This window comes from Carassius gibelio, chromosome A9, assembly GCF_023724105.1.
Source record: "Carassius gibelio isolate Cgi1373 ecotype wild population from Czech Republic chromosome A9, carGib1.2-hapl.c, whole genome shotgun sequence".
Lineage (NCBI taxonomy): Eukaryota > Metazoa > Chordata > Actinopteri > Cypriniformes > Cyprinidae > Carassius > Carassius gibelio.
In genome coordinates, this window is record NC_068379.1 from 10,548,966 (window position 1) to 10,563,111 (window position 14,146).

The window sequence follows — 14,146 nt, forward strand, 5'->3', positions numbered from 1 at the left end:
TTATATACCTATGCATGTCTACTTCTGCATATTAAAATATTAGCTTAAATTGTCAGGTAAGCTGTCATTTCAAAATAAAAGCCTCAAAAGAAAACACATTTTACATTCAAGTCTGCATGAAATCAAAATGGACACTATTTGCTCTGTTAGTGCACATTCCTAGTGAACAGTTAATACAAATAAAGTGTCTTACATTAATATTAATCTTCTAGTAATTTGCATGATTTGACTGAAATATCAATCATTTTCAATGAAGTCACACTGCCACCGATGCTTTGTGAGACTGTTGTTTAAAATCAGCTGTGATAGTCTGGGACTCTTTGATTTCTCTGTGATACACTATACAGGGTACTGTTCTCCTGACAGGTGCAAGTATTTGGTTCAACAGTGTAACATCGTCCTCTAGGGGTGAAATAAAACCCAACTGCTTCACTTCACACAGAGTTTGTTGTGACCAATGCTTTGTTCATGAAGAGGATCTATCATTTGGCAGAGAAAGGCTAAGCTATGTGTACCACATGCATTATTACACAGTCATGGCACTACATACAGTCACAAATCAACCTACGAAGAACTTGCTTAAAACTAAGAACTGCATGTTTGAAGACTATCTTAAGAGAATAGCTTAATTTGCTGTTTTAAAGAAAATGACAAATTACACTGTGCATTTGCAGCAGGTTTTGGCTTTCAGGGGTGAAGGCGATCCGGTTATTATTTTTGGCAAAGCCTGCTGCTCGACTCTTTACTGATGTATAGAAGCTGTCATCATTTAATTCATGATTGAGTCACATTGGGGATCCCCCTTGGTTAATTCATTCACTCAGTGATTGCATACCTGCAGATCTCCAGGGAAGAGACATCTCAGAGGAGCTAAAAAAGGAACAAACAGAAAATAAGTTTATGTTTCTAGAAAACGATTCAACCCGGCGCTCCGGTGAGGTAAGAACTTGTAGTAGGTGCTCTGGGACTGGGGAAGCAAAACAGAATGAAAAAAACACAGGTCCCAGGCACTCAAAAATAATTCAGGTGGAGAAGGTAAATGTTAAGAAGCCTTTATTGTGGTATGGCCAATATCAAAATTAAAATTCTGACATGTTTCGACCGCATTGGTCTTCCACAGGGCAAAGTGATAATCACATTTAGTCTGCTCACACATATAAGTACTACAAACCACTCCCATCCTCAATAAGCAATTAGTGGACTAATTAAGTTCAGAATCGAAACATGTCTGCATTTTAATTTTGATATTGGCCATACCACAATAAAAGCTTCTTAACGTTTACCTTCTCCACCTGAATTATTTTTGAGTGCCTGGGACCTGTTTATGACCAAGTTTATGTTTCTGTCACAGAAAATCACTGCCAGTTTGTGCCAAAGTTGTGGAATGGGATTTCAGAGCCAAGATGGAGGAGAATAACACAATCTGTGTCTGTTTGTCACACAAAGCTTTCATGCTGACTTTTTAATAGTTTTCAAAATGTTCACATGACAGGTATTTTCCATCCTTCGATGGTAGAAAGTCATACAAATTTAGTGTGACATGAGGACGAGTCAATGAGGAGGAGTAAAACACACAAAATGAAACCTATTATCAGTAACTGACCAGTACAGTGTAAACCAGCAAACTGTGAAGGAGTGAGTGACACCTCAACAGCTCAGTTTGAGTGTTTGGCATTATCACTGCAAATTACTGAACAGAATAGAAATATTATAGGCTACAACAAGGTTTATCCCAGCACACATGGCAAGACATGAGTTCCCCCAATCAGAAGGACACACGGTGCATTAAGAGCCGTGGGATGAAAACTTTTTGAATTTGAAGATCAAGGTAAATTGTACTTAATCTGTTTTCCAGTAAACATGCAAATATCTTCCGTTGCTTCCGAAGGACAGCAATAAAATTGATTATTATTATTTATTTAAATAAGAAAAATTTGGACATCTTCATTCTGTTCAAAAGTAATGCATCGTGTTTCCTTCTGGAGCATCAGTGAATGCTTAAACCTTTTTTATTAGTTAGATTTGAGTCTCTCAATTGTCCTCAGTGTGAAAAGATGGATCTCAAACTCCGAGTCACTGCTGGAAAGGTTCAAATATGCAAAAGATTCTACAGTTGTTACAAGATTCTGATCAAACATGTGTTTCCTTGATTTATTTAATGAATGCTATTAAAACAACACAAATAACTGTAATTCCACCTTCTACTTAAACACTCACGCTTTCAGGTGGCAAAGCTCATTTCTAGGGTTGTAGCTTCATTATATTATACATATTTTATCATTCATATGTATATATACACATTACATATTCATTAGATTTGACTTAAGCTGTAAGTGATACCTCAATTATTTAAAATGTTTTAACAAATTTGTTTAATTCATAACTGTTTTTTATTTCTTGAATCCTCTAGAATCACATAATGATGCGTGTGTGTGTGTGTGTGTGTGTGTCTGTGTTTGCGTGCGTGTGTGTGAGATGTGTGTGTCTGTGTGTGATGTGTGTGTGTCTGTTATGTGTGTGGTTGTGTGTGATGTGTGTGTGATGTGTGTGTGTGTGTGTGTTTGTGTGTCTGTGATGTGTGTGTGTGCGTGTGTGTTTGTGTGTGTGTCTGTGATGTGTGTGTGTCTGTGTGTGTGTGTGTGTGTGTACCCTCCACTAGCAGCTCCTGGTGAATCTGAACTCAGTCGGCATCGTTCCAGCTGATTGGCCAAAATCTGTCGCTCCACCTCCAATTCCCGAGTCAAGCGCTCAAACTGCAGCTCCTAAACACAATACACACACTCAGTCTGTGTCTCTGATGAACAACAGTATCTTGATTGAGACAGTGGTGAACACACATACTGTGAATACAATAGTGCACCCAAAAATGCTTTAAAATGCCCTCAACAAACAGTGAAAGTAAAGAGGTCACATACACGCACCCTAGTGTAACTGAGTTCTCTGTCCTGCAGCACTGAGGAGCTGATGCACAATACACTGTCCCCAGAAAGACAATGAGCAGACCTGATCCACTCAGCTCAAACCCTGTCAAGACCCTGCATTTCACTGGGCCTTTGACTGTAGCAGTATTTTGGATATTAAAACATCTGATAAATGACAGTAGTAAACCCTTCAGAGAACACAGCCATAAAGCTACACCTGAACTACAAACTACTACACCCTCACTGTCCATATATTTATACAATTTTTATGAGATATTTTTCTATTTATTTGTTTCCATATTTTTTGTTGTTGTTCTATTTGCCATATATTTCCTACATTAGTCATTCTCGACCACGATGGTACCAAGTGTTTGTTGAATTTTTGACCCTTTAAAATCTCTGAATCATGTTCATGCATTTGAGATAACCAGGTGTCATCTCCTTATTTGTCTAGCTGTTCACTTTGATCACAGTCAGTCTCTTACTGTCATTTTTTTATCCTGTAAAAGCTTCTGATATTTATATTCAGACAGTTACACACAACTGTCCTTTCACAGTTCCTACTCTCATAAATTACTCGCACTGCATGTTGACTTTTAAACCTAAATGGCTTCATGGGATAGTTAGACACATACACACACACACACCCAACACACACGCACGCACGCACACACACACACACACACACACACACACACACACACACACATTAATACGCTAAACTAATAGTGGAGTTTTTACAAATATGCTAAACACAGAAATGGCTTCTGTCCTCTTCTATTTATATGGTTTGGTTAAAAGCATGTCAGTGTGAATAAATAAATATTGCACATAAAAGTCTTCAGCAGACACCTAATAATTATATCGTGAGCATAATGCACGTATCATGGAAACGGATACGGTTATCTCAGTGCACCAGCTCTTCAGTCTTTTAACTATGGACACAATAACCATTAAAATAATATTCTAATATAATAAAAGGAAATTTAGAAATAGTAGAAGGATGTAATATTTGATTTTGGTGAAACATACAATACATCACATTCTGCAACAGCACTGATCTAAGTGATCAAACAAAATCTCTTCCAAAACCTCAGAAAAGCAAGAAAAACTAGTAAAGGGCAAGACACCAGTAAACTCGACGTGACATCACTAATCCCAGCCTAACAGTCGACTCCGCACTAAACCTCCCGGTCTGTCTCTCTCTCAATCCTTCCCTGGTTAAAAAGCTAGAGGTGTGGTTTACAGTCTGAGGGCTAAATAGTCAACTGAGACGGTCTTGCTCTCAGTTGTTGAAGCTCTAAGACTGGCAAGAGCAGAATCCAAATCTTCAGTACTTATCCTGCTTGATCTGTCCGCTGCTTTTGACACGGTTAACCACCAGATCCTCCTATCAACCCTACTGGCAAAAGGCATCTCCGGAACCACATTTCAATGGTTTGAGTATTACCTATCAGATAGATCCTTCAAAGTATCTTGGAGAGGTGAGGTGTCCAAGTCTCAACATCTAACTACTGGGGTGCCTCAGGGTTCAGTTCTTGGACCACTTCTCTTCTCGGTCTACATGGCATCATTAGGTTCTGTCATTCAGAAACATGGCTTTTCATACCACTGCTATGCTGATGACACTCAACTCTACCTCTCATTCCATCCTGATGATCCGACGGTAGCTATTCGCATCTCAGCTTGTCTAACTGACATTTCTTCCTGGATGATGGACCATCACCTTCAACTCAACCTTGCCAAGACAGAACTGCTTGTGATTCCAGCAAACCCATCGTTCCATCACAATTTCACCATCAAGTTAGAAGCCTTGGAGTTATGATTGATGATCAGCTGACTTTCTCAGATCACATTGCTAAAACTGTCCGATTCTGCAGATTTGCTATATTCAACATCAAGAAGATCAAGCCCTTTCTTTCGGAACATGCTGCACAACTCCTTGTTCAAGCTCTTGTTCTGTCCAGGCTGGACTATTGCAATGCTCTCTTGGCAGGTCTTCCAGCCAATTGTATCAAACCTTTACAATTAATTCAGAACGCGGCAGCAAGATTAATTTTTAATGAGCCAAAAAGAATACACGTCACACCTCTGTTTATCAATTTGCACTGGCTTCCAATAGCTGCTCGCATAAAAATCAAGGCATTGATCCTTGCCTACAAAACTACCACTGGCTCTGCACCCATTTACCTAAGTTGTTACTTCAGACTTATGTGCCCTCTAGAAGCTTGCATTCTGCAAGTGAACGTCGCTTGATTGTGCCATCCCAAAGAAGCACAAAGCCACTTTTACAGACTTTTAAATTAAATGTTCCCTTCTGGTGGAATGAACTCCCCAACTCAATCCTAGCAGCTGAGTCCTTAGCCATCTTCAAGAATCGGCTTAAAACACATCTCTTCCACCTTTATTTGACCCTCTAACTTTAACACTCACTATTCTAATTCTATTCTTTAAAAAATCTAACTACCTTTCTAATCTTTTTAATCTGTAAGTCGCTTTGGATAAAAGCGTCTGCTAAATGAATAAATGTAAATGTAAATAGTCTAAACGCTGCTCAATTAAACAAGCTTATCTTTTTCTATCCTCTCCTTTCTTTTACTTTAAGCGAGTACTTCAACAAAACGAGTGAAAGTTTCCAGGAAATTCCTTTTAAAGGAAGAGGAAATTACATTGGCCAGGAACTCTCCAATAGAGATTTATTTCCTCTTGAAACTAGTCAACAATAGGATTTGGATTTGTGCCATAAAGAGGGAGAACGGGAAGAGAGTATGACTTTTCTCAGATTTTCACACTTAAATCACCTAGTGTGTTTTTTAACCCTGGTATAAATACCCCTTGCCCATTTCATGTTCCACAATATTCTTATTTGGGGAGTCACGTTTTGTAATTTTACACTTTACACTCTAAAATCTAGCCTGAATAAAATTATAAACACAGCACTTTTGTTTTTGCCCACATTTTTCATGAGCTGAACTCAAAAATCTAATATCTATTTCTCTCAAATATTGTTCACAAATCTGTCTAAATCTGTGTTAGTAAGCACTTCTCCTTTGCTGAGATAATCATCCACCTCACAGGTGTGGCATATCAAGATGCTGATTAGCATGATTATTCCACAGGTGTGCATTAAGCTGGACACAATAAAAGCCCAGTCTAAAATGTGATGCTGGGGGGTCCGAAAACCAGTCAGTATCTGGTGTGACCACTGTTTGCCTCACACAGTGCAACACATCTCCTTCACATAGAGTTGATCAGTTGATCAGAGTTGATTGTGGCCTGTGAAATGTTGGTCCACTCCTCTTCATTTGCTGGATACTTGCAGGGACTGGAACACGCTGTCATATACTGTACACCGATCCAGAGTATCCCAAACATGATACTTTTTTTTAAATCTAGAAAAAGTTTCAGCACTTTACAATAGTTAACCCCCAAATTAAAACTCTCTCATCAGTTACTCACCCTCATTTATCATTCCAAACCCTATGACTTTCTTGCTTCTGTGTAACAGTTTTGGATACCATTGACTTCAAATGTATGGATAAAAAAAAATAAAACACTATATAACAATACAGAAACAAAATGTGTGTGAAGAAGGTTGTTACCTGTTCTTTGACAGAAGCCAGGATGTTGTTGGTTGCAGTGCTGTTTGACTCCATGCTGTGAAGCGCTGGCATGGCTCCTTCTTGTGTGCCTGGGCTTGGCTTCGGAGCTGGCATTCCTCCTGTCAACACACAACACATGCCTCTGAAGCGGTGCTCGAACTGGTTTAGATTTTAAAAAAAATACACTAAAGGCCAATATTTGGAGCTAAAATTATTTCAAAACAATGGAACTGTAGCTATGGCCTTTGCACTCTACAGATTAGAGTAGAATCTCAAAAATGACTCTATAATAAGATGCCTGAATGTCTGCAATTCATGAACTGGGGAGTTACAATACAATCATGTCACGATTCAGTTTTGGAACACAATACTATTTTCACAATAAGATTCTACATCAATCAATCAATCAATCACCTTTATTTATATAGTGCTTTAAACAAAATACATTGCGCCAAAGCACTGAACAACATTCATTTGGAAAACAGTGTCTCAATAATGCAAAATGATAGTTAAAGGCAGTTCATCATTGAATTTAGTTATGTCATCTCTGTTCAGTTGAAATAGTGTCTGTTTTAATTTGCAATCAAGTCAATGATATCGCTGTAGATGAAGTGACCCCAACTAAGCAAGCCAGAGGCGACAGCGGCAAGGAACCGAAACTCCATCGGTGACAGAATGGAGAAAAAAACCTTGGGAGAAACCAGGCTCAGTTGGGGGGCCAGTTCTCCTCTGACCAGACGAAACCAGTAGTTCAATTCCAGGCTGCAGCAAAGTCAGATTGTGCAGAAGAATACATAACAACGCAAGCAGAATGAATGAACGAATGAATGAAGTTAATAGGTAGGATAATTGGTATTGGATCAGAAGTGGTCAGTGGATACCGGTGGAAACAGAAAAAGACATATGGAGGTAGTCAGAAACACATGTGACCATATGGCATTGTAAAGGACAATTCACGCTGCACTGACAAACACACGTTCCTCAGGTTCTGTCTAATCAGTGTGTTACCCCTGTTGGTGTTGTAAGGTCCAGACACTCGGCCCAAGGAAGGTATCCGGTGCTGGATGAAGGTTTCCTGCGTGTTCTGTCTTTCAGCGCGTATAGTTATTCATTTTAGGTTAAACTCAAATCTGACTCCATTTTAGTATGACCTCGAATTTAGGTTGAAATGCAAATTGGTTGTATGCCTTTTTAATTAATATTCTTCTGACATTTGATTATTCTAGTTAACTCTATTTTTATATTAACTCATTCATTCGGGTGCTCATGTTGCTAACAAGGATACGATGTAATCTACTAGTCAATAATTACAGAGTAAGACAGAATAGAATCAAAATGTAACAATTTATTTACAGTCAGGTAGATATGTATTTTGCCAATTACATATCCAATTGAAACACATCAAATCATATCAATACAAAACATCAAATTCTCAAAGATGAATCTAAAAGTAAAATATGCATACCTGACCTTAGAAAATACATAGTATGAAGTGAAGAGACACACAACACACTACGGGCTTTCGGGCTACAGAAATCGCCCTGATCCTTTTGCTGCAATCCTTTAAATACCTCAGACCAAGACAAACATCCCCCGAGATGAAGACAGAAACTAACAATTGGAATTTGCATTACCTCAGGTCCCAAGCCTGGGTGGTTTTACAACTCAATGGGAACAGGGGGTAATTTACATGGAGGGCCCCAGGAAAGGACACTCCCATCACAGTAATCAAGATATCTCTTGACTCTTCAGATCTGTATTATCTTCTAATCTACTTTTGTGAGAGTGAGACCATTGTACCAGTTGCACTGAGACATTTCCAATGATACTAGACATGAGTGTTAGTTCACTTGCATTGACATTTTCATGTAATCATTTTGAGCAGACTGAGTAGAAGGAAGAATGGGTGAAGGGATTTAAAATGAAACAAATGGCCAGAAGGGGAGGAGGTCTCCTGCTCCTCCACTCTGTGGGGTGTCTCGAAGATGCCTGTGTATGTTTGTATTGTCTGTTTCTCAGGAGCTCAAAGTATCTCAGGTTCTTTCGTCCTTACAGTTCCTCCGTTTGACCCCCAATGGGTCACATTCAGATGAATCCAATGGGGTCACCGTTAGATGATTGTTTATCTTCGAGATGTTATCTCAAAATTGTCTTTGTGATGTAAGCAGCTTTAGAAACCTTCTGAGGGCTGTATTCATCTGCAGAACACTCAGTCTCAGCATGTGTGTGTCGCTTGAGTTTGGCAGGTGGATGAATGTCTCCAGGGTTTCTACCTGTGGTTGAGCTCAGCATGTGAGCACAGTTCAGTGGGTCAATCTGAGCCTTTACGACTTGAGCCCCTTTCACACTGCCATTCCGGCATATACAGGGGTAAAGTGTTCCTGTAATTGTTCCCTGGTCGCTAGATTTGGCACTTTCACACTGCCAGTGATGACCCGGTATATGTGCGTGCTTTCACACACAACCCTTGAAGATCCCGTAACGACACGTGACATCAGCGCGTGACGTGTAATGTACGAGTCGACAACGCTAGACACGTTACACTTTCACTGAAGCAAGCAAACGATCTCTGAGTCAGCGCGGAAAGTGAGGAACTAACTGATCTCTGCTTCATTACAGTTTGCACATATGTTTTCGTTGCGAATGTTGATCTTCCTTCAAAACAGCCTGTAAAAAAGTCGCGCGATAACGCGCGTCATCACTTCGTTACGGAATTAAATCTGGCATTTGTTCACACAGCGCTCGTTCCGGATCGATTACCGCAATGTTACTATGTCCCCGACCCGGGTTCGATTCGGTAATCAATTCCGGGACGTGGTTGCTTTCACACAGAAGGCGACCAGGCAATGTTACGGGAATATTGCGGGTCCGACGTGCAGTGTGAAAGGGGCTTTGTTCAGTTAACGTGTCCTTCCTTTGTGGAGAAACCTCTGCTCCTTATGGCACCTTTTCTAGGACGGTAGTCTGACCCATCTTCGTGAATCCTCTCACCTCCAGCGGTGCAGTTTTTTAAGCAGACTTCAGTAGGTGAAGGTGTTCTCCTTGCTTACACACTGATTTGTGTGGGACACCTGAAAAGCATCTTAGTGGCCATCCAATGACTGTATTCTGATCAGCTTAATGTCATCACCCATGGAGTAAGAAAGAAAACTCATAAGTTAATATAAGAGCAATAAAACAAAAAGAAACCTGATAAATTCATGTCAGCCAGTGCAAGTGGTACATCTGATGTTAAAAGTGGTCCCATGTAAACATAAATTTTGGTATGAATGACTCAAAGGAAATGCAGCAAGAGTTCAGTATAATTTGAGCATTAATTTAGAGGTATGCAATCAATAAACAAGTCATATAATGACAATAATAACATTCAATCACAATTATGAAGGTATATACAATAATCACACTGTTAATTCAGGAATTTTCTATTGCAAGTCACTTTAGAAGATGTTTTAGAAGGTTTTTAAGAAGTGACTTAGAATATGATTAAAACATTTTTCTACAATGTAAATCCTAAATTCCTTGTAACAGGTGTGTGTGTGTGTGTGTGTGTGTGTGTGTGTGTGTGTGTGTGTGTGTATGTGTGTGTGTGTTCATATGTGTGTGTGTGTGTGTGTGTGTTAGAATGGGTATCTGATATAAAGGTTAAGTCACAGTTGATGGTTTGGTAAAGTGTTTAATTTTATAATTGACTGATAGAGATGAAGTGCAGGCACTTCATATTTTATAATTTTAATAATGTTTATTGTCATTAGTGATGTGTTGGGAAACCAGGGGCCCTCTGGCTTGTCAACCACCCTAATGACAATCTAAAAGATTCAAAATTTTAAATTGTAAAGGCTTGTCTGCCTCTGTGTTAAAAAAATTTGCACCATCGATCTGTGACTTGTCGTACAAATGTGTTACAGTGTTGTTCCATTAGTTTTTTAGACAGTTGCAGATAGTAGATATTTTATATATTTTGGGAATGTAATTAATTCTATTGTCCTGTGTGTGTGAGGCTATCTGGTTCTGTCAGTGTGATGATGGACAATAGATCTTTAGTGGAGTACCATGTTTGTGATCTAAGCCATCATTGTCTTCTGATTGTAGTGTGCAGACTGGATAGTCTAGATGAGGTGATGATGCAATGGGTGAAATGTGTGTTCTATGGTCATGTCTGGGAGATGAATGGAGTCTAATCTATAGCAATCTGTGTTGCAAAAATTTAGTTCCGGTTCTAATCAGGGAGGCCATGTAGATATTTGTGTGGTGATGTTCTCCTGTGAGGTGTGAATGGCCCCTTCAAGTGTTTCAGGTTATGTAACAATTCTGTTGTCCTGGCTTGGTGCAGAGGGGACAAGACACCCTCCTGGTATCTGTCCTCCAAAGAATTGCAGTGGTCAACCTGAGACAGAAACAGATACAAAGATAACCACAGTTAATTTTGAACTTTTCATCAGTTTAGTGTTCTGGCATGTGGAATTATTTTAAGTGAAGTGAAGTGAAGTGAAGTGACATTCAGCCAAGTATGGTGACCCATACTCAGAATTTGTGCTCTGCATTTAACCCATCCGAAATGCACACACACAGAGCAGTGAACACACACACACACTGTGAGCACACACGCGGAGCAGTGGGCAGCCATTTATGCTGCGGCGCCCGGGGAGCAGTTGGGGGTTCGATGCCTTGCTCAAGGGCACCTAAGTCGTGGTATTGAAGGTGGAGAAAGAGCTGTTCATGCACTACCCCCACCCACAATTCCGTCCGGCCCGAGACTAGAACCCACAACCCTTCGATTGGGAGTCCAACCCTCTAACCATTAGGCCACGACTTCCCATACTACATACTACATTAACTACATTCATCCTCATGTACTGCAGTTTTAATCCAGATGTCACAAACGGAGTTCGGTTGGTCAGATCTGAATTACTGCTACTGTTTCAGTGCAGTCTGAGTGTGTAACACCTGATGCTGCTCTTGCAGTAGAGCCCTCACAGTCTGTTGTGTCATGAGCATTAGAGACCCAATTCTACTGTGGACATTTTCTAGATTAATTGGTGTTTTTATCACCAATGTCTTCATGCATTCCAATGGACCAATGTCCATGGCTTTAGTTGCTGTTGCTCTCATTACAGTCAGATCTGTGGGCAGAAATGTGTTCACCTGTTTTGGTGTTGTCTGTTTGACAATTGTTGTTTTATGGTGTTGTTCACACATGCAGATCTCTGTGGCACATAAAAACTTCTTGTATTTTACACCCCCCTCTCATTATTTTTCAAGTCAATTTAAAAGATTAAAAGATCAAATGGTGTTTTGTGGCTGTATATGACTGTGGCTTTGTGTAAATGCTGTCATGCTCCAAACAAAGGAAAGGAAGTTTTACAATTGTTATGTAAATTTGGTCCTGTTGCTGTAACAGGTAATAGCCTCTAAGAGCGAGTGTGAGGTGAGATCTGGCTCAAAATACTTCCATAAAATGTTTTTATTATTGCAAGATTAGTAACAAAATCAGAGTTTCCATTTCCAAATAATGTTAGCCATTCTCTCTGATCAGATCAAATTTTTAGTTGGTGCTCCTCAGTGAAGGATGACTTGGTTTGCTATCGCTTGTGCCACACTATTGAAATGAAATCACACTTCCTCCCTTTTGGCACTGTGAAGCAAATCAATCTGCCACACGGTTTAAGTTCTCACATGTCACACTGTGGCCACATGGCTATTCTATGCTCCTCTACATGGTTTAACTGCAGCTATACAGAAAATAGCAGAGTGTACCACTCAGGAGACAAACAAATTCAACACAGACACACATGCAACTTGAAATTGCGATGCAATTCCAGTATTAAAGTTATTCCAATTTTACACAAGACACATGGTCTAGAATGCATGTAGCATCTACAACCTTAAACCTAAGTGTTTACACGCTTACAGTAAAGCAGTCATGTGTTTTTTTAAGAATAAACTAAACTAAGCTATGTGTACATTTAGTAGCACCAACAACTATAATGTGTTTTCTATGCTCACAATGTTCAGCACAATTATAAATTTGAAAATGCAAGCAGGATTATTGAAATTTGGATGTTTCCATATTAAACTCATTGCTATTAAACTGCTTACCCACTAGTAAGTGAAGTCAGTAGCTGAAGGCCTTGCATAATCAATGCAGTCAACTCACTAATAGTGTTACCAGAGGTAGACTTGTTACATGTCAACCCCTGATCTTTTCCTTTAGAAAGTGATATCTTACTTTTCAGAAAATAAGGTGGAGGTCTACCCCTTCCCAGTGACCAGCATTTTTCCTCTGTATGGCCTATTTTCTGACAGGAAGAACAAAACCTGCTATCTTTGCCACAGGTTTGTTTGCTGTGTTCTCCTGAAGTTTGAGGATTTTCATGAATCTCTAATGCTTCCTTTACACCTTGCGCTCTGGTCCACGACTCTGCGCTATTATGGTGCTGCATCTCCTTAAGAACTGAAATCGGCACACTATCTTGAGCAGTGGCACAGGCTTCCTCTGAACTAAAAGTTCTAGATTCATCACAGCAAGTCACCTCCTCCAAGAAGTGGACATGCTTTTCAGCCCCATTGCTTTTAGAATAATTCCCTTCTGTCATCCACTGTGCAGATGTAATACTGTGGGGCTTTGATTTCCATCTGTTTTCTATCCTTGAACCCCAATCTACAATCGCTCTGAATGTGTTTTCGGCTGAATCTGCTCCGTTTAACAATGCATTTTGGACTGGAGTGCTAGCATTGTTCTTTATGAGTTGTAACAATGGTTCGTGATCACGGCTTGCATTTTCTAGACCGGAATATTCTTTGTATGTCGTCCACAGACGTTCAGCGAATGTTTCAAATGGTTCATTGCTTTCCTGCTTAATTTGTAGTATCCTGCTCCAATCCGCGCTCGTTGGACCCCTTATATCTAGCAATGCCTGTTTTAATCGTTCAAAGATACTTTCGTCAGTTTCGTTATTGTTTCGCTTGATTATGTCTCCAGATTTCATTTGAGGGGTTAATTTAGATCGGAGCTCTTCAGGAATGGTTAAGAGTGCGATTTGCCATACATCCCTAGTTTCCAATTTATACACTGTGGCTTGTAGCATCAGTGTTTCCCAATAGGGTTGGAATGGCCCTCTTCTGGGCATCATTCCCACGATCTGTTTGTGTGTTGTACACTCTTCGCATGTTAATGGGCGGCTAATCGTGGTTATTTCATCATTTGTATTTGTTATGGTTTTGAGTACAGCAATTTTAACTGATTTGGAGGGTTTTTCGCTGGATTTTGCTCTGGTTTTAATCGGACTTCGCTGATTTTGTTCTCTGTGTCTCTGAACGGGATCTCGGTTTCTCTGAGAATCTAATGCGGCAACATCATCATCATCACTATCGCTGTTTCTATCATAATCAAAGGTTTCATCCAGTGCCGCTTGCTTAACTGCAGCCACTGGGAAGCCTGCATTATCACAGCAGTCTTCAAGAGCTGATATGTAATTGTTGCCGTTTTGGAGTTTGTTTTGAAGTTCTTCGATTTTTCTAGACATCATCTCACTCTGTCTTGCCCAACCTTGTCTTTCGAAAGTAAATGCCTCGACCTGTGCTCTTAACTTTTGCAATTCTTCAGAGCGCGCCTTTTCAATTTCT

At 39.8% G+C, this 14,146-nt stretch overlaps 1 protein-coding gene across 6 annotated transcripts in view; it reads right to left on the reverse strand.

Annotated features, from left to right (window-relative positions):
• LOC128020201 (plakophilin-4) overlaps positions 1 to 14,146 on the reverse strand; it is a 61,899-nt gene that overhangs the window by 34,203 nt on the left and 13,550 nt on the right. For all 6 annotated transcript variants that reach the window (XM_052606917.1, XM_052606919.1, XM_052606920.1 and 3 more), the window contains exons 2-4: positions 6,524 to 6,642; positions 2,650 to 2,762; positions 836 to 870 (exon numbers count right to left, since the gene is read on the reverse strand). In XM_052606917.1, the coding sequence (XP_052462877.1) occupies positions 836 to 870; positions 2,650 to 2,762; positions 6,524 to 6,637 (262 nt within the window). In that variant the 5' untranslated portion in view covers positions 6,638 to 6,642. The remainder of the gene's footprint in view (positions 1 to 835; positions 871 to 2,649; positions 2,763 to 6,523; positions 6,643 to 14,146) is intronic.